Raw genomic sequence first — 19361 nt, 5'->3', positions numbered from 1 at the left:
AATATTCCGAAGCCAAACCAATGGGTTATGATCGCTGACTATGACGAAATGGCGAAATTTCTCGATAGCGTAAATAACAGCCAGCATCTCTCTTACAACCGTTGAATAATTCTTCTCGCTCTTCTTAAGAGAGAGCGACTTTCAAACGCGATGACCCTTTCTTTGTCTTGCTGAATTTGCGATAATATTCCGCTGATTCCGTGACCCGACGCGTCAGTTTCCACACGAAATTCTTTCTTAAAGGGCAACGCAAGCTCTGTGGCAAAATAAAGAAATAGTAACGTGCTTTTTAACCCCCTACACCCCCCCCCCTCAGTATTGGCGAGACCACGCAGAGTTTACCGTAAATTTCGCACTTTGCATACATATTCACACAAACGCCAGCTCACTTGCGTTGCCCTTTAAAATTCGGATACGCTAAGATTGGTTAGAGTTTCAAATGCATCCTGGCATGTCGTCGTCCATTTGAATTCCGTTTTTAGTTTGAGAAAAGCGTGAAGTGGTGCCGCGATAAAAGCAAAATTCCGGACAAATTTCCGATAGCATGTCGCGAGTCCGAGAAATGATTGCACGTCCTTTGCAGAAGTGGGTTTTGGCCAATTCACAACTTTCCACGTATTCTTCGGGTTTGTCTGAATGCCCGCGCCGGACACTATAGGTCCCAAATATTCTACTTCGTTCCTGCAGAAAAAACATTTGCTAGGCTTGAGTTTAACACCACTGGCCTCGAAACGGATGAATACCCTTTGCAGTCGGTTCAGATGTTCCGCGAATGTAGATGAAAAAATTATTACATCGTCCAAATATATTAAACAGATTTCCCATTGAAACCCACGCAGAACACACTCCATCAGACTCTGGAAGGTGCTAGGGCTGTTCGCGAGTCCAAATGGTTTTATTGAATTCAAATAATCCATTCTTGGTAATGAAGAAAGATCCAACGTGGTAAACATCGTTGCTCCCGATAGAGAGTCGAGCGTTTCGCTAATTCGCGGTAAAGGATAGGCATCTTGTTTGGTAACGTCATTTATGGTGTCGGCCCAGGGACTAAAAACTTGGAGATATTATGTTGTGTTCCAGCATAAAGTCTATTTGAGTGTCGATAATATCGTTCTGCGAATAAGGAACGCTATGGGGCGCCAAACCAGAAAAAAATAAATGAACTAAATGTACACTTTTATAACCAAAACTCGCGTATTAAGAACGAGATTTGTCATTTATTCAGAATGAGACTCGCGTATCCAGAACGAGATTTTTCATTTATCCAGAACGAAATTTTTCATATACCCAGAACGAGATTTTTCATTTATCCGGAACGAAATTTTTCATATACCCAGAACGAGATTTTTCATATACCCAGAACGAGATTTTAAATATACCCAGTACGAGATTTTTCATATTCCCAGAACGAGATTTTTCATATACCCAGAACGAGATTTTTCATTTATTCAGAACGAGATTTACCTTTCGTTTTTCGGCTTATGCGATCGTGAGTTTCCCCTCAACGACAAAGCTCGTAATGATGGCTTGAGCGGCATCTTTCCGTTGACGGACCCGGCGTTGATTCTTTCGGTACGTTACCTTTAGTTTTTCGGCTTATGCGATCGTGAGTTTCCCTTCAACAACAAAGCTCGTGATGATGGCTTAGGCGGCATCTTTCCGTTGACGGACCCGGCGTTGATTCTTTCGGTACGTTACCTTTAGTTTTTCGGCTTTCGCGATCGTGAGTTTCCCTTCAACGACAAAGCTCGTAATGATGGCTTAGGCGGCATCTTTCCGTTGACGGACCAGGCGTTGATTCTTTCGGTACGTTACCTTTAGTTTTTCGGCTTATGCGATCGTGAGTTTTCCTTCAACGACGAAGCTCGTAATGATGGCTTAGGCGGCATCTTTCCGTTGACGGACCCGGCGTTGATTATTTCGGTACGTTACCTTTAGTTTTTCGGCTTATGCGATCGTGAGTTTCCCTTCAATGACAAAGCTCGTGATGATGGCTTAGGCGGCATCTTTCCGTTGACGGACCCGGCGTTGATTATTTCGGTACGTTACCTTTAGTTTTTCGGCTTATGCAATCTGAGTTTCCCCCCAGTAAGTCGGTTATCCCCGGGTTTCCAACCCCGACCCGACTCAGGGTTTTTTAGTCGGGTTTTCCAAATCCCAAAAAAAAATAGAATAAACGCCCAATTCGCACTACTTGGTCCGTTTCACGTGGGGGAGGGGGGGGCGTGAATTCATCCCGGCAAATGAGCTCCGAACTAGGGAGAACGATAGTTGGAGTAACTGAGACGGAGAGAGGAAATGAGCTTCTAGGACGTCCATTTCTCTGAGCGGGTTAACTTGCGTCTTCAACTTCTCCGGTGCAGACAATGAACGAAGAGGGGATCTTCGTTTCCATATGTAATGTAGCGAGTCGCTTTTGTTCCAATAAATGATTTTTAATTGGAATTATGTGATTAAATAACATTTGTGTTTTCTTAACAAAATTATATAAAATTTAAATTTTAATTATTTGATTAAATAATAATTTAATAGTTGTTTAAAGCATGACTGATACTTCATGGTATTCTTGATTTTATTAAAAACAGTTAAAATTTACATGTTTCCGAAGCTTTCAGTTTTCAAAATACCGCTTGACGAGGGGTCTCGAACCCGAAAGCTTCGGAAACATGTAAATTTTAACTGTTTTTAATAAAATCAAGAATACCATGAAGTATCAGTCATGCTTTAAACAACTATTAAATTAATATTTTAAACCATGGTAAATAAAAATTTTAACTTATACGATTGATTAAATAACATTTGTGTTTTAGTTACAAAATTAGATAGAATTTGAACTGAGGGAAATAACCTTGTGCGAACGGCGGTTGTACCTCTTACTTGAGCAACGGACGGGAATAAAACAAAGAATGTGAACGGAAATCCGTCTCACTGGGCGGGGAGAACTCACCCGCTTTGTGAAACGGATCAAGTAGTTCGAATAATGTTTAGCTTCACTCAAAACGGGGAAGGAGGGGGCAAGCCAGCTTGTTCTCTCAGCGACTTCTCTAGTTCGAAATTACAAAGTTCGCGTCGTTTTGGGTTTTACTTTTACTTTTAAATAGTCGGCCGTTGAAGTGACTACTCTCGTCCCGGCGTCCGCGACTCCGCCCGTTTGCGGTTACGGTTATAGGCTGTTGCTTCAATTTCGCTGTCAAAGTCAGTTAAGCGACTTTTCTTTTCATTTTGAAAACCAGAGTCTACCTAACGACCAAACAAAACTGCAAAATGTATACATTGTAGAAAGACCGTTTTAGTGTCCCATTCCAGATCTGACAGGTTGTTGTGATTATTTTGGAAATGATAACGTCTTAGATATTTTACAAAATAAATAAAGATGTGCTACTTTTGAATGAGTTTGTCACTTTTGTAGTTAGAAAACGCTTAAAAATAAAAATTCCAAAAAACCCCGAACCGACCCCGGACCGACTGAATAACGTGCATCCTGATTTACGTGGAAAAGTTAGTAAAACCTGAATAATGTGAAAACTGAAAAGCGTGGAATCTGAATAGCGTGGAAACTGAATAGCGTGGAAAAGATTCATTTTGGCGTTGCTAGAAGTCGCCACTAACTGAATTTTGAAGGCGTCGTTCTCCATATAAACAAGTTGGTTGAATCGTAACCATAATTTCACTTGCTGATTTCTTCAGTGTAACATTAAATATTGCTTCCTCTCTTTTCTCGACTTTTTAAGAGGCTGTTATTTTCTAAGATGATGTTCGCGGTGGTGGTGATCATTTCACGCCGCCTCCTCATCCTCCGACTTCGGTCAGGAAGGGGCTGGTAACTGGGCGTCGGCTCAGGCTACCGGAGAGCGTTCAGGCAAACTGGCCGCCTTGAAGGATTGGGTAGCCTGCTGTGGGGTGGTGGGTCTCCGTATGAGGCGCAGAGGTCCTGTTTCCCGGCCTTTTGGGGCTACAACGGGTGTCCGGTGCCAACTGTGCCGGGTAACGTGGGCGTCTGTGTACCTGCCGTTCCCCTTTGTAGCTCTTTCTGTAGGGTATGGTTCTCTACATACGTGGGTAGTGTGTTGGCTGGAGTTGCTAACGCATTCCCACTGCTGTGTGCGAAGTGAGGGGTTGGTCGTCCCATTGTTGCACCTTTTGCTGGGTTGAGTGGCTTGCGTCGAAGGTGAGACCGTCAGCGGTAGGGTTCTCTACCTGCCTTGGCTGTTCTGTCACCTGTCCGGGCTGTGGACGCTGGCGTAAGGTATTATGATGATACACTATTAAAAAAAATTGTTCTAATTTGAACAAACCGCCGTTCAGAAGGTTGTCCCTGTAACCGAACGCTTTGTCGTTCGCCGTGGATCATTTTCTCGTTCGACTTGGAATGCTTTATCGTTATCCAATACAGAGAGTACATAAAGTTATTGCTTTCAGCATTATAGCTCATGTCTCCTGCCGGCGGTTCATAATGTTAAATTAATAAAAGTAACCTAACCTAACCCATTGCCCACTGAAAAGGAAAACCAGGCCTGAAACTAGATTATTTGAATTTAGTTCCAACCTCAACTACAACCATCTTATTAAGCTTAAAACATCTATCACGAAAGTGATATGCGTAAAATAAATAAAACCTTTTCATAGCGCAAAAGATATTACATTCTATTCTCAAGTGAAGGGCCGGGAACTAGTAACACCGATTTTAGAATTTATTTCTATGCTGAAAACGTCAAACCAAATTGCAGTATATTACGAAATATTTTCTTTAAATTTTAATTCCAGAACTTGGGAAATTACATTTCCGAACGAATTTCGTCTACCATGTCAATCAAATAAAACTATACTTAAAAAAAAACGGTGCGTGTCCTATAAATTCGGACCTTTCACAACCCTTTTTTGTTTTCCACTTCGTTAGGACACGGAGGTTATTTATATCGTTATTTGTGTTATGTTTCTTTTCAATAGGTGGGGTAGTTTCTGAGAAACAGCGTTACAGACCTAATTCCAGCGTTTGAGTCGCTAGTGAAGGAGCTACGCTCCAACAATGAAATTGAATCTTCGGTAAATTTCCAAACACAATCACCCTGTAAATAAATTACTACGAGTAATAGTTTAATCATTCAGTACACTAACTTAAAACAACATAATAATGTACGAAAAACTACCTATAACAAAGCACACTCTAAACAACTCATTTATTACTTTATGGAAGTTATATTTGTTTGTTACTTTTGTACATATGACGTTTTCCGAAAAATAGTGTCACACTTATTTGTTACTTTTGGTCATACATGAAAGTGTCACCGTTATATGTTAATACATGCACCTGAAACCAATACAACGACATCCATATAGGATTGTGTGTAAGACCTGTTCTAAGGGGAACGATCTCCTAGCTATTGGAACGAATCTATTCTATTGTGTAGTTTTCAAGCCTTCCTCCAGAGGGCGAAAGAGCTTTCGTCCTTATTGGAACGAAATAAAATATCTTGAACACCGTTCTCGGTTACATACCTTTAGAACACTATCGTTCATTTTTGAACAGCCTGTTATAAGTTGAACGTCTTCTGAACGAATTTTTTTAACAGTTTAGACCTCCGGCGGCTGCGGTTAGACGGCAGCTTGGAGCACCTGTATATAAATTCTGACCACATGGGTGCCGCTGGACGAACGGCTGGCGTCGGCTGTGACTAGACAGAACGGCGGGCTGCGGCTGGACGGGAACGGCTGCCGGCGTCAGAACTCGTTGTAGAAGCGTCTTATTAGACTTGGAGTCGGACTCGTTCTCCCTCCCAAATATTTTTTTTTTATAAATCTGATTAGGAATTTGAGAAAGTTCGAGGTCGGAAGCTATAGCGTCGTGGCTGGACGGGAACGGTTGGCGGCGGTTATAAAACAGCCTTTAATTAAATATGTTGTTGGATCGCTGTCGAAGTTGCGTTAATAATAATCGCTTGATGCATTTTAGGTGTTTCCCAATTTCGACGAAAGTTTGTAAACGCGATAACTTCTCAACCGTTGGTTGTAGAGGGAAAATTTTTTCACTCTCTAACTATGAATCGACCATTGTTAATTCAAAAACGCGCGAGTCAGTGCCGTAGAACCAATATTTAAAAAGTTGTCAAAATGAATTCACGCCCCCCCCCCCCACGTGAAACGGACCAAGTAGTGTGAATTGGGCGTTTATTCTATTTTTTTTTTGGGATTTGGAAAACCCGACTAAAAAAACACTGAGTCGGGTCGGGGTTGGAAACCCGGGGATAACCGACTTACTGGGGGGAAACTCAGATTGCATAAGCCGAAAAACTAAAGGTAACGTACCGAAAAAATAAACGCCGGCTCCGTCAACGGAAAGATGCCGCCTAAGCCATCATTACGAGCTTCGTCGTTGAAGGGAAACTCACGATCGCGTAAGCCGAAAAACTAAAGGTAACGTACTGAAAGAACCAACGCCGGGTCCGTCAACGGAAAGATGCCGCCTAAGCCATCATTACGAGCTTCGTCGTTGAAGGGAAACTCACGATCGCGTAAGCCGAAAAACTAAAGGTAACGTACCGAAATAATCAACGCCGGGTCCGTCAACGGAAAGATGCCGCCTAAGCCAACATTACGAGCTTCGTCGTTGAAGGGAAACTCACGATCGCGTAAGCCGAAAAACTAAAGGTAACGTACCGAAATAATCAACGCCGGGTCCGTCAACGGAAAGATGCCGCCTAAGCCAACATTACGAGCTTCGTCGTTGAAGGGAAACTCACGATCGCGTAAGCCGAAAATCTAAAGGTAACGTACCGAAATAATCAACGCCGGGTCCGTCAACGGAAAGATGCCGCCTAAGCCAACTTTACGAGCTTCGTCGTTGAAGGGAAACTCACGATCGCGTAATCCGAAAAACTAAAGGTAACGTACCGAAAGAATCAACGCCGGTTCCGGTAACGGAAAGATGCCGCCTAAGCCATCATTACGAGCTTCGTCGTTGAAGGGAAACTCACGATCGCGTAAGCCGAAAAACTAAAGGTAACGTACTGAAATAATCAACGCCGGGTGCGTCAACGGAAAGATGCCGCCTAAGCCAACATTACGAGCTTCGTCGTTGAAGGGAAACTCACGATCGCGTAAGCCGAAAAACTAAAGGTAACGTACCGAAAGAATCAACGCCTTGTCCGTCAACGGAAAGATGCCGCCTAAGCCATCAGTACGAGCTTCGTCGTTGAAGGGAAACTCACGATCGCGTAAGCCGAAAAACTAAAGGTAACGTACCGAAATAATCAACGCCGGGTCCGTCAACGGAAAGATGCCGCCTAAGCCAACATTACTAGCTTCGTCGTTGAAGGGACACTCACGATCGCGTAAGCCGAAAAACTAAAGGTAACGTACGGAAACATGCCGCCTAAGCCATCATTACGAGCTTTGTCGTTGAAGGGAAACTCACGATCGCATAAGCCGAAAAACTAAAGGTAAATCTCGTTCTGAATAAATGAAAAATCTCGTTCTGAAAAATCTCGTTCTGAAAAATCTCGTTCTGGGAATATGAAAAATCTCGTTCTGGGAATATGAAAAATCTCGTTCTGGGTATATGAACAATCTCGTTCTGGGTAAATGAAAAATCTCGTTCTGGGTATATGAAAAATCTCGTTCCGGGTATATGAAAAATTTCGTTCCGGATAAATGAAAAATCTCGTTCTGGGTATATGAAAAATTTCGTTCCGTATAAATGAAATTTCTAGTTCTGGGAATATGAAAAATCTCGTTCTGGGAATATGAAAAATCTCGTTCTGGGTATATGAAAAATCTCGTTCCGGGTATATGAAAAATTTCGTTCTGGATAAATGAAAAATCTCGTTCTGGATACGCGAGTCTCATTCTGAATAAATGACAAATCTCGTTCTTAATACGCGAGTTTTGGTTATAAAAGTGTATATTTAGTTCATTTAGTTTTTTCCGGTTTGGCGCCCTATACTTAGCAATGGAAGCGTTATGTTTTTTATGCGCAATTCTTTTATCCCAAAATCAAGTTGAGCGTCCATGAAATCGAGGAGATCGCAACCAATAACGCAATTGTTCACGATATCCTCGGCGATATAAAGAGTCATTTTTGTTTAACTGTTCCAAAACCGTGTTCGATTTCTAAGGTTCCCGAAACTTTAATCGCTTCTCCAGTTATTGAAAATAGTCTGGTTTTACCTCTTCGTGGACCTCGTTAATCCGAAATCCCGAGCCAAGGACGCTAGAAGAATGCTAATTGAGGATCCACTGTCTATGAGGCTGGATACTTGCTGATTATTGATTTCCACCGGTGAATAGTAGGTAACTCCAGAGTGACCGTTTACTTGCATCGCGTGATGGTTTGGCCGGCTGGGTGCGGAGTGTTCGTCTCTTAGAACCGGAAACCCTGAAGTTTCTTGGCGAGAGTCACGAGTGACACGGGTATTCCTGTGACGGTTTTCCCTTAGGTTTTCTTCCATTTTCAAACGCTGCTGGCAATCCCTCTGGAAATGACCCTTTTCTTGACAAAAAAAAACATGTTGGTCGGGAATTAAAATACTCCGGTTGAGCCCAAATATAATCTGGAGCGGCGTAACGCTGTCGATATGGCCAGGAACTCCGGTTACGTGGCGAGCCATAACGTGAATAAGAATAACCGGGAGAACGAAACGAGGCGCGTTATTTCGAGACGACGGGTAGTATTGATTAAAGTAACTTTCCGAATGGTGCTGGGGCGAATCCAACGAACGGTACGTATCTTGAATCGGATGGTGTCTAAAGCAGTTACCTCCATGGCGAGTTGAGATACGGCGGTTCGCAAAGAATTGAGTTCTTCCTTGTCTGTCAAGCTTGTTGAGTGCGTACGTAGCGGTGTTTTACCTACATCTTGAAGAGTTTCTGGTCGACAGTAAAGAGGATCGTTTCGTCGCATTTCTTGAAGGGCCTGTAAACGTTTCGCCCCTGACAACGCTTCAGAAAGGTTATTAGGGTTAGCTTGGTGTACCTCGTCTTGTATACTGGCGTGTAATCCGTATAGAAATTGCTCGAATACTAGAATTTCGTACGCATCAACGTCTAATCCTGGCATTGCTCGTTCGACAAGTCTCCGAAGATCCTGTCAAAAAAATCATGAGATGTTCATTGGGTTGCTGAAGTCTTGTACGAAATCCCAATACGTGGGTTCTTTGGCTCTCGGGTTGAATAAAAACTTCGGTTAATGACTGTACCAGGTTTTTAATAATAAAACTAATAATCAGCTAGACCTGTCTTTATGTTGCGGCGGTAAGTTATCGTAAGAGTTGAAAGCTCGGCCGACAAGAAACGTAGGAAGAAATCTGCGCTTCTTCTCGTCGTCCCATTCATAAGCAATTGGGCAAACTTCGAAATATCTCATCCATAGTCGCCTTCTCCATCATACTTCTCCGGAGTAGCGTTTAGGTTCGGGCGGAAAATAACAGGTGGAATTTCTTGCCGATTGCATGGCATTTTCGACGGTAAATGGTGAATATCCCACCGCTGCCACCAATGAAGAAAAAGTAGGGTAGAATTAACGACGCTAAGCCTAAAGCGTAACACTTTAAACACTCTTTACCTTTTAATTAACATCTCTCATACACGTCTCACTCTTTCAAATTGACTCATCACGCGCCTCTCTCTTTTTCAAATCCCTTTCACGCTCACAGCGCGCAATTGCCACGTGCTTCTTCTCTGTACTTTATATTTTCTCTATACATTTTATCATATTAATTTCGGTTTAAATTTTGTTACATGAAAAATTATATTACACACCTCCCATACATTTTATCATATTAATTTCGGTTTAAATTTTGTTACATGCCAATTATATTACAGTGCTAACTAGATATTCAACAGGCTCATTTCCACGCTGATTGCAGTCTGAGCTGCCCCAGATGTCGTGGTGAGCATTAGCATCACAACCAATGACCAACCTCCTAATTTTCTTCCTTTAGGATGATAAGCCAAAGCTTTCATCGGTAATGGATTTCGATTTTGCAGTTGATCGCATGTAACATGCCAATATCGACTCCCATCACCACAACAGTCCGGCGAAGACCACCAAACAGGCAAGGCTAGTTCCTTGTGGAATCTTGAGATTGGTAGACTTTGCAAAGAAACTAGAAGGCTTTTCAACAAAGCTAAGAGGTCGGGAGATTGGGCTGCCTATAAGCAGACCCTCACTGCCTACCATAAGGCTATCCGCGTTGCTAAAAAAGCTTCGTGGAGGAACTTCTGTGAGAACATACCAGATGTTCCCAGTTCAGCCAAATTAATGAAAATTATGGCATACGATAATACTAAACATTTTGACAGTATTAAGTTGAAAGATGGTAGTTTCTCTACTTCTGGCAAGGATACTTTAACTCATATATTGGATGTGTACTTTCCAGATTCTAGGGTCACAGATAACTGTGACGCTGATACGCTCTCCTTGAGGGAGGTTTTAGCAGTAACGAATAAGGTTGTCACGCACTCTAGACTTATATGGGCTATAAAATCATTTAAGCCCTTTAAGTCACCAGGACCTGATGGGATCTTTCCCATTCTGTTGCAAGAGGGCATTGATACTCTCTGCCCATTGCTGCTAAGGATCTATAGGGCCTGTATTGCCCTAGGGCATATACCAAGCACTTGGAAACTGTCTCGCGCCATATTCATACCCAAGCCTGGTAAGTCAAATTACCTTGAGCCGAACGCGTTTAGGTCAATTAGTCTTACCTCTTTTCTCTTAAAAAATGTGGAAAATTTGGTGGACACTTATATAAGAGAGGAGGTTATCTCTGAAACTCCTCTCTCATCTACTCAGTTTGCCTATCAGAAAGGCAGGTCTACTGAGACCACCCTTCATGGCATAAGCAACTGCCCCGAAAAGGCAATTGATTTCAAGGAAATAGCGTTAGCAGTTTTTCTTGATAACGAAGGGGCTTTTGATAAGGTCTCTAGCGCAGTCATAATGAAAGCTGCTAAGAGGTTTGGTATCAATGACACATTGTGTCTTTGGATCAAATCCATGTTAACAGACCATAAAGTGATGTCCTCCCTGCTCGGCGACTGCTTCATGGTCTCCACCAGCCGTGGCTGCCCTCAAGGAGAAGTTCTCTCTCCCGTGTTTTTGTGGATGATCTCAAGTGGAGACTGTTCTTTAGTTCTTTTATTGCTCAACAAGAGGTCTAAGACCCATCATGTTAAGACAGTGGACAATACAAATTATACATATACAGAGAAAAAATATATACAGTTTGTATGTACAGGAAAACAGTACAATGTGAGGGAGATACAAGGGAAATAAAACCAAATAAAGGAGTTATATTACATTATTACATGTAAACGAGTTAAATATGAAGTTCTAGGAACTCAGTTAGCTCCTTGCGGAACTGTTTGGGGTTGGGAATGGACTTTAGGAAGTCCGGGAGAGAGTTCCAGTCACGGACCGAAGAGGGGAGGAAGGAGTGCCTGCGGACGGAGAGTCGAAAGCCAGGAAGAATGAGAGCCGCGGATTTCATCCCGCGCGGAGCACGACGCCAAGACGAGATGGCGGACGTAAGCGGGGCCAGGGCTCCGTTGGAGCGGTGAATAACACTGTTTACTATTGCGAGGCGTTTGACGCGGCGACGGTCCGAGAGGGAATCCCATTTAAAGTTTTTCAAGACTCGCGTCATGCTTGTAGTCCAAGAGAAACCGATGTTGGCAACAAAACGGAGGGCTTTACGTTGGATGGTTTCAATGGTATGCATACCGCTGGCGGTGTTGGGGGACCAAACTGGGGAACAATACTCCAGAATGGGGAGGACATATGTTTTTATAGCGAGGGTTTTTGTCTGGAAGGAGCAATGTGAGACGTGTCGGCGCACAAAACCTAGGGCACGGGCGGCTTTGGAAGTGACGGTCAAGATATGGGGATTCCAATCAAGGGTACAGGATAGCGTTACCCCGAGGTATTTTTGGGAGGTGACGGACTTAAGTTCGACATCCCCCAAAGTGTAGTGGGGAGAGTGAGCTGGTTGCCCTGAGCGGTGAAGGGAGAGGACTGAGCATTTGGAGGCATTTAGAGGTAGCCTGTTCGAGTCACTCCAAGACAGAATACGATTGAGATCCTCTTGTAGGGTAATAACATCGGAGGGGGCGAAAATGGTTCTTGAGAGCGCAACATCGTCGGCGAAGATATACAGTCGGGAGATAACATGGTCCCCTATGTCGTTTATGAAAATGACGAATAAAAGGGGGCCAAGAACTGAGCCCTGTGGAACACCAGAGGCCGCAGGAAGCCAGTCGGACGCAGCCCCTGGAATAACAACACGGAAACGCCGGTTTTGAAGGTAGGCAGCCAGCCAAAGCAAGGTCTGGCCCCTAATGCCATAGGAGTGGAGCTTGGCTTTTAAGAGTTCGTGAGACACAGAGTCAAATGCTTTACGGAAATCGAGGAAGATAATGTCAACACGTCCAGTGCGTTCCAGCCCGTCGAACCAATCTTCAACGCAGCAAAGTAGTTGGGTTTCCGTACTAAAGCCGCTGCGAAAACCATGTTGGTAAGGCTGCAGAACATCATGGGCTTGAAGGTGGGAGGTTATGTCCGAAGCCACGATATGTTAATCAGCCTTGAGCACCAGGGAAAGTAGTGCAATCGGGCGGTATTCAGACGGATTTGATTTGTCACCGCCCTTTGGAACGGGAGTCACATTAGCTGTACTCCAATCAGCCGGAATACTCCCAGAATCGTACGAGAGTTGGAAAAGCCGCGTTAGGGGAGCAGCCAGGGCCACGGCACAGTTCTTCAAGACAGCAGCTGGAATTCCGTCAGGGCCCGCAGCCTTAAAAGACCTGCCTCTCTGCAGCAGACGTTGTACGCCTTGCTCCGTGAAGATGATCGGAGGCATTACAGGACATCGCGGCGGCAGAAGGGAGACAGTTTCAAATATGTGAACAGGAAAAGTGCGTTGAAATGTTTCGGCCAGTAGTTTGGCTTTAGACTCTGCGCAGGTGATAGCACCCTCGGGGCCATTAAGATCAGGGATACCAGAGTGCTTGGCTTTTTGGGAAACAAGCTGGTAAAACTGTCGCCTGTTGAATAGGGGAGGGGGGGATGTCGCTGTTTCGGTTACGCCGATGATATTGCCATCATTGTCACTGGGAAATTCTCAATGACAGTTAAGGACTCTTGCATCAGTCGAGTGCTGGTGCAGGGAGGTCAACCTCACGGTTATTTCTAGCAAGACGGTCCTGGTCCCATTTACTCGTAAAAGGATCCAAGGATCGTTCAATATTATTTGAGTACAGTCAGCAAATATTGTGGACTTAGTGCCAGAGTTGTATACTGGCTGTGTAGGGGAAATTCAGCTTATTGATAAAAATGAAGCATTCAACTTTCATTGGAACAAAGTAATAACTTATTAGTAGTATAAAACATTAACTGTACACTATCGTAGGGAGGGGATAGTGAGAGTGAGACAAAAAACCAGTTGGCCCAGCCCTAAATAGTCCATGACGTCATGTTTAAGACAAAGCGTAGTGAAACATATAGTTTGTTTTCTCCTCCTTCTTCGCTCCTCCTCTTTAACATAATAAAAAAAATTATTTACACTTCCAAATGCCACATTAATTGAAACTTTTTGAGATTGGTATTATTTACAAGTTTAGTGAAAAGATCAGCAACATTATTACATGACTGTACATATTCTAAATTAAAGATTTCTCTAAGTTGCCCTAAATTAATCTACGGGGTGTTTTTTGCTCGAAATGTTTTCTAGAAGTTGAAATTTTTATGGTACGTTATACATGCCGGGGAACTCTCGCTGACAGAATTTCATCGATTTCGGAAATTATTTTCACGTTTTTCCAAAACTTAATTTTTCACCGCTTGTTGATGGAATTAATTTGTCAATGGCAAACTTGTAGAGCGTCCTCGAAAACAAAAGAATATCGTTGGTTCGAAAAAATTAAACGAATTTTTCACTGAAAAACACGACTTGAAAAAGTAACAAGTTGGGCTAGCTAAATGTTTATTCCTTTAATTTTTATTATTTTTGTGGTAACTGTACTATGGTAATTTTTCTCGATAATTTTCCATTTCTACAACATTTATTAAAATTGGCAATTATCCCATGAGCGCCAAGTATGTACACTCTGTCTGAAAAGTTTGTTCGTCCTATAATTTAAAAATTTAAATGGGGATAATTTATTTTCTAGAAATGCTAGTAACAAAGTTCCTAGCTTGTTGAAAAGGACAGAAAAAGCCCTACAGGTTGGTTCGGCGTCGTACTTTTATTTATCGACTTCTTGATATGTTAGTATTGCGTGCTGCGCCAATTAGTTAAATGCGTATTCTCTCCTAATATTTAAAAGGCCGTAGCTCGCGAACTATTCGTTGAAATTTAAAAATTCAAACACTTTTCCTATTTAAATCGACCCAGAGGAATATGAAAATCACAATTAAAAATCAAATTTCCAAGCGGCAAAAAAAGTTACTATTCCACATTTTGGAAAGTTTAGACGAAAATAGGTCAAAACCTATACGTTTCCTTATGTCAAAATATGTGTTTTGTAGGGCTTTTTCTGTTCTTTTCAACAAGCTAGGAACTTTGTTACTAGCATTTCTAGAAAATAAATTATCCATATTTAAATTTTTAAATTATAGGACGAACAAACTTTTCAGACAGAGTGTACTATACACTTGACCGATATTTTGTCAAACGCACCTTTTATACAGGGGTTAGACCTTTGTCACTTTAATGAAATGACTTTATGCAGTATGTTAATGTATAACCTAGATTTCGAGGTGTTGGTCAGCGTAATTTCGACTTGGAAAACACGGTGTTGGCGTATTTTGTCGCGTACCCGCGTAAAAGTTGTTCCGCGGCAAGTGCTGATTTGGGGTGTAGTAAAACACGTATATGGAAAATATTACGTGCACATAAGTACCATCCTTACAGAGTTTCGTTCCACCAATGTTTAGTAGATGGAGATGCTCAAAGACGGCTGGACATCTTCAATTGGCAGCTTAATTCTGTGAATAACGACCGTCAATTTATCCGCAACGTTTTATTCTCTGATGAAGCTTCGTTTTCGAGAGATGGGCCTTACTATCACCAGAATCATCACTTTTGGCAAAACGAAAATCCACACTGGGGGTTTGAGCACCGTCATCAATTTCAGTTTGGACGCTTGAACGTTTGGGTTTGTTTAGTAGGAAACCGTCTTATTGGTCCTGTATTTCTGCCACAAAATCTAAATGGGTAGAATTATTTACATTTCCTACAAGACGAACTAGCAGAGCAGCTCGACGAACTTCCATTAGCCCAACGAGCCAGGTTGTGGTTTCAACAAGGAGCCCCGCCTCATTACCACAGAGACGTGAGCGCGTTTCTCGAAAACAAATTTCAGCAACGGTGGATAGGGAGAAACGGACCGATACTTTGTCCACCAAGGTCACCAGACCTTACGCCATTGGATTTCTTTATTTTGGGGCTACATTAAGGATAAGGTCCACGCCACTCCCGTTGAAACGCAGGAAAAACTTCGTCAACGAATTATAAGCGCCTTAACTTAAACAAGTATCCGACTTTTTCCAACAAACGTAAATTTAATTTATGACACTATGTGAATACATTTTATAGCTAGCCCAACTTGTCACTTTTTCAAGTCGTGTTTTTCAGTGAAAATTCATTTAATTTTTTCGAACCAACGATATTCTTATGTTTTCAATGACGCTCTACAAGTTTCCCATTGACAAATTAATTCCAGCACCTAGCGGTGAAAAACTAAGTTTTGGAAAAACGTGAAAAAATTTCCGAAATCGATGAAATTTTGTCAGCGGGTGTCCCCCGCCATGTATAACGTACCATAAAAATTTCAACTTTCTAGAAATCATAGTTTTTAAACAAAATTACTTTTTTCTATATATTCTTCGATCACGCTATTGCCGATTGACTGTTACTCAGAAAAAGAGGCTTGCCAAATGTAACTCCAAACTACTCTACTTCACCCAGGATAGGTTGTAGTCATAAAAATTACTTTATTAGCCCATCCTGTCGATACTACCAGCAACATCCAGCAACTCCAGGAGGACCTTGACGTCGTCGCTTCTTGGGCCAAAGACCACAAAATGTCATTCAACATCGGCAAAAGTGGCGTGCATCATCTTGGCAAGAATAACCATCTCACAACGTACCACATGAATAATGTTGCATTACCAAACGCTAACTCCCCCGTTCGTGACCTCGGAGTTTGGATCGATACTTCCCTCAACTTCTGCCATAATGCCTCCAGAGTAGTGAATTTCATTAACTCCATCACTGGGCTAACGCGCAGGAATTTTTATTTCCGGTCCCCCAGGCTGATACGGACTTTATACACCTTATGAGTTCTAACATACATCAACTTCGCCTACGGAGCCCTCCACTGCTAGGTGATCAGGACCGCCTGGGCAAAGCCCACATTAGCACGTGGCCTTGATCGCCTCCCCCCACACCGGCACGTGGTCAATGACCTCCTCTACTTGTGGAATATGTGGTCAGGTTCCGGAAGCCCTCCGTCGCACTCGTGGTCATAGTGCTAAGATCCTTTACCACGCGTCTGGACCACCCTACGGCAATGGCACTTTGCATACCGCACCGTCGACAACTGGAATTCCCTACCTAAAGAAATACTCACCTGTACGTCACGTTAAAGTAGTTCTAAAGTATTTTAATTTCCATAAAAGGCGATGCCCATCACGTCAGAGTAAAAGAGAAGGTCAGTTTAGAACTGACCTAGATATTTCTGAAGTTCACATGGGAAGTTTACGCGGTTTGGCAGGGACTTCAGGTGGTCCTGGAGAGAGTTCCAGTCCTTGATGGAGGAGGGAACAAATGCGTGCTTCCGAAGCTTAGTTTTCAGATAGGGGATAAAACAGGATTGACCGGTTTTCAAACCACGGGGGCACGCATCCACGATGATATTGTATGCGCGATTGGTGAAAGCGCCCCATTCGCTTTATGGATGCTGGAGTCTATCGCCACAAGACGTTTGATGCTGGGCTGGAGTAATGGCATTATGACGCTCCAAGTGGGTTGTGACTGAGGAGGCGACAACGTGCTCAGCAACCTTTAAGAGTTGGGCCAACAGGGAGATTTGTCGGTATTCCTCAGGATCATCTGGGGGCCCTCCCTTTGGAATCGGCAACACGTTGGCACGCTTCCAGTCCTGGGGGAGTGTGGCTGTGTAGAGCGAGCAAGCAATCATGTTCGCCACCGGAGAGGCCAGCTTTCCCGCGCAACGATTCAAGATTGCCGGGTGAAGTCCATCGGGCCCTGGCGTTTGATGGGGATTTAGCTGCTGAAGGAGCTTTTGGATTCCCGTACTTGAGATTGTGATATCTTCCATAGGGGAGCAGACCGGGGTGAGAAGGTGAACTTCCCTGAGCACTGGAGCGGTGTAGGCCCGGCTGAAGGTCTCAGCTAGCAGTTTGGCTTTTTCTGCTGGAGGAGAGATAACACCCACTGCCGTACGAAGGTCCGGCACTTTTAAATGTTTCGACTTGCTACTGAGAGCCTGGTAAAATGAGCGCTTGCTTTCCTTAAAGTTTAAGGTAGCAGTGTCGAGGTGACGCGTACGGTCTTCCCGTAACGCGAATTTGACAAGCGCACGCTGACGGCAAAATTCCGCGGAATTTGCGGGGTTTGGGTAAAGCTTACAACGCTGATAGCGACGGTGCGTTTTTCGGATAAGGCGCTGCACTGATGATGTTACCCATGGGACACCGAATGTGGATGAGATGTTGCGTGAGGGGGTGTCATGTAAGACCGCCTCAGAGAGGGTAGCCTTAAAAGTGTCCCACTTGTCACACATCCTGGTTTGGGAGGCACAGTAACTGGAGTTCAGCGGAGATAGCTTCAGTATCCGCTTTGCCGATCGCTAGGCAGGTGAACGGGGGGGGGGGGGGGTCTAGGTGGTGAGGGGAGAGCCAGCAGAGTGAATTGAAGGAAGTCGTGGTCCCCGAGACCTGGGCGGTGTATCACGTCGCCAACAACTCCTGCGGGAGACGAGAGCGCTAAGTCGAGAATACTTTCACAGGAAGACGTAGTTCTGGTAGCACTAAGAACGTGCTGCGTGTATTTGCACGATAGCACAGTGCACTAGAACTTCGAATCGAGAGTTAATGGGGTTTGTAACAGATCCCAGTCTATGAATATATATATATATATATATATATATATATATATATATATATATATATATATATATATATATATATAGCATATCAGAGACATCCTCTGACAGCTTTTCAAGTTAGGCGTTGACCCGGGCGGAATACGACTTATTGGACGAGGGGGGAGGATAGACGCAAGCTACCCTCAGACATTTGGAGCCGATAGTAAGTCGCACCACAACCACCTCAACGGTATCCTCGGAGCGCATTGGATAAGATTGTATGCTATTGGTGTCCACGATCAGGACACCACCACCGTGTCGATTTCGGTCGTGACGGTATACGGCAAAGTCCGAGCCAAATATTTCCGAGGAATTTAACGAGGAGTCCAGTTTTGTCTCAGTTAACGCGACAATAGCAGGGCGGAGAGTTGAGAGGTAACCTCTGAACGCTGGGATCTTATTGCAGAGCGATTCCATGTTGACGTAGAGGCGAGTCAGGGGAGACCGTTGGACGCACAATAAAGTTAAACTTTATTGGATACCTGGTCATAAAGGGCATGACGGCAACGAAAACGCTGACGCCTTGGCCAGGGAGAGTTTAGTCGGCCTGAACCTGCTCTACCCATCCTGGCCAAACAGATTCTTAACTTTGTGTTGGAAATAGGATTTTTTTACCTAAATCACAGGTTGGGGGTTGCACAATGGACCTAAGGTCGAAGTGCGCGGCTTGCCCCCTCCCTTTCAATAATAATAATAATAATTATAATGATAATTCCTACCCCCTTATAGACAAGTTGAACAAGTGGCTTTCCCACTGGCATTCCTCGAAGTGGAAGGGGATTTGTTTAATGAAGATTCTGCTCAAGAACTGCTCAATGTATTTATGACAATTTAAAAAAGAACACTCTTTAGCAAAGAGGGGCCAGGTTCGATCCCAACTTGTGCCACTGGGTGAAATCTCGGAACCACTCCTTCGTTGAGATTATTTTATACTTACTGGTTAGAGAAGTTTTCCACCAAGCTCTTCGGTTCCCCCATTTCATAAAAACTTGCTTAGTTTAACGGTAATAGTAAGTGTAGGGAGCGGTTGGCTCGCGTGGCATGAAGGGTTTGCCACCACCCTCCTACGCAATTTAACCCAACCACTGCTATGATTTTAAGACCCCACAATTAGGAACTTAGTGGTCAATTTCAAAAACTAAATACAAACTCAAATAAAATTTGTCAGTATATTTTATTACTGATTGAAACAT

General features: G+C 43.4%; 1 protein-coding gene across 1 annotated transcript; it reads right to left on the bottom strand.

The window, feature by feature from the left end:
* Positions 1-16950: 16950 nt before the first annotated feature.
* LOC149933776 (uncharacterized) lies at positions 16951-17805 on the bottom strand. Its single transcript, XM_090157417.1, has one exon. The coding sequence runs from the start codon at positions 17803-17805 to the stop codon at positions 16951-16953; it is 855 nt and encodes a 284-aa protein (XP_090013543.1).
* Positions 17806-19361: the final 1556 nt, after the last annotated feature.

The sequence above is a fragment of the Leiobunum rupestre genome, chromosome 8 (assembly GCF_980474605.1).
Source record: "Leiobunum rupestre chromosome 8, qqLeiRupe1.1.hap1, whole genome shotgun sequence".
Lineage (NCBI taxonomy): Eukaryota > Metazoa > Arthropoda > Arachnida > Opiliones > Sclerosomatidae > Leiobunum > Leiobunum rupestre.
Note: the sequence above shows the minus strand (reverse complement) of the source record. Positions and strands in the feature narration are given on the sequence as shown.

Excerpts from the sequence above, each read along its gene's own strand:
- LOC149933776 (XM_090157417.1), bottom strand. The coding sequence starts at position 17,805 with ATGTGTGACAAGTGGGACACTTTTAAGGCTACCCTCTCTGAGGCGGTC.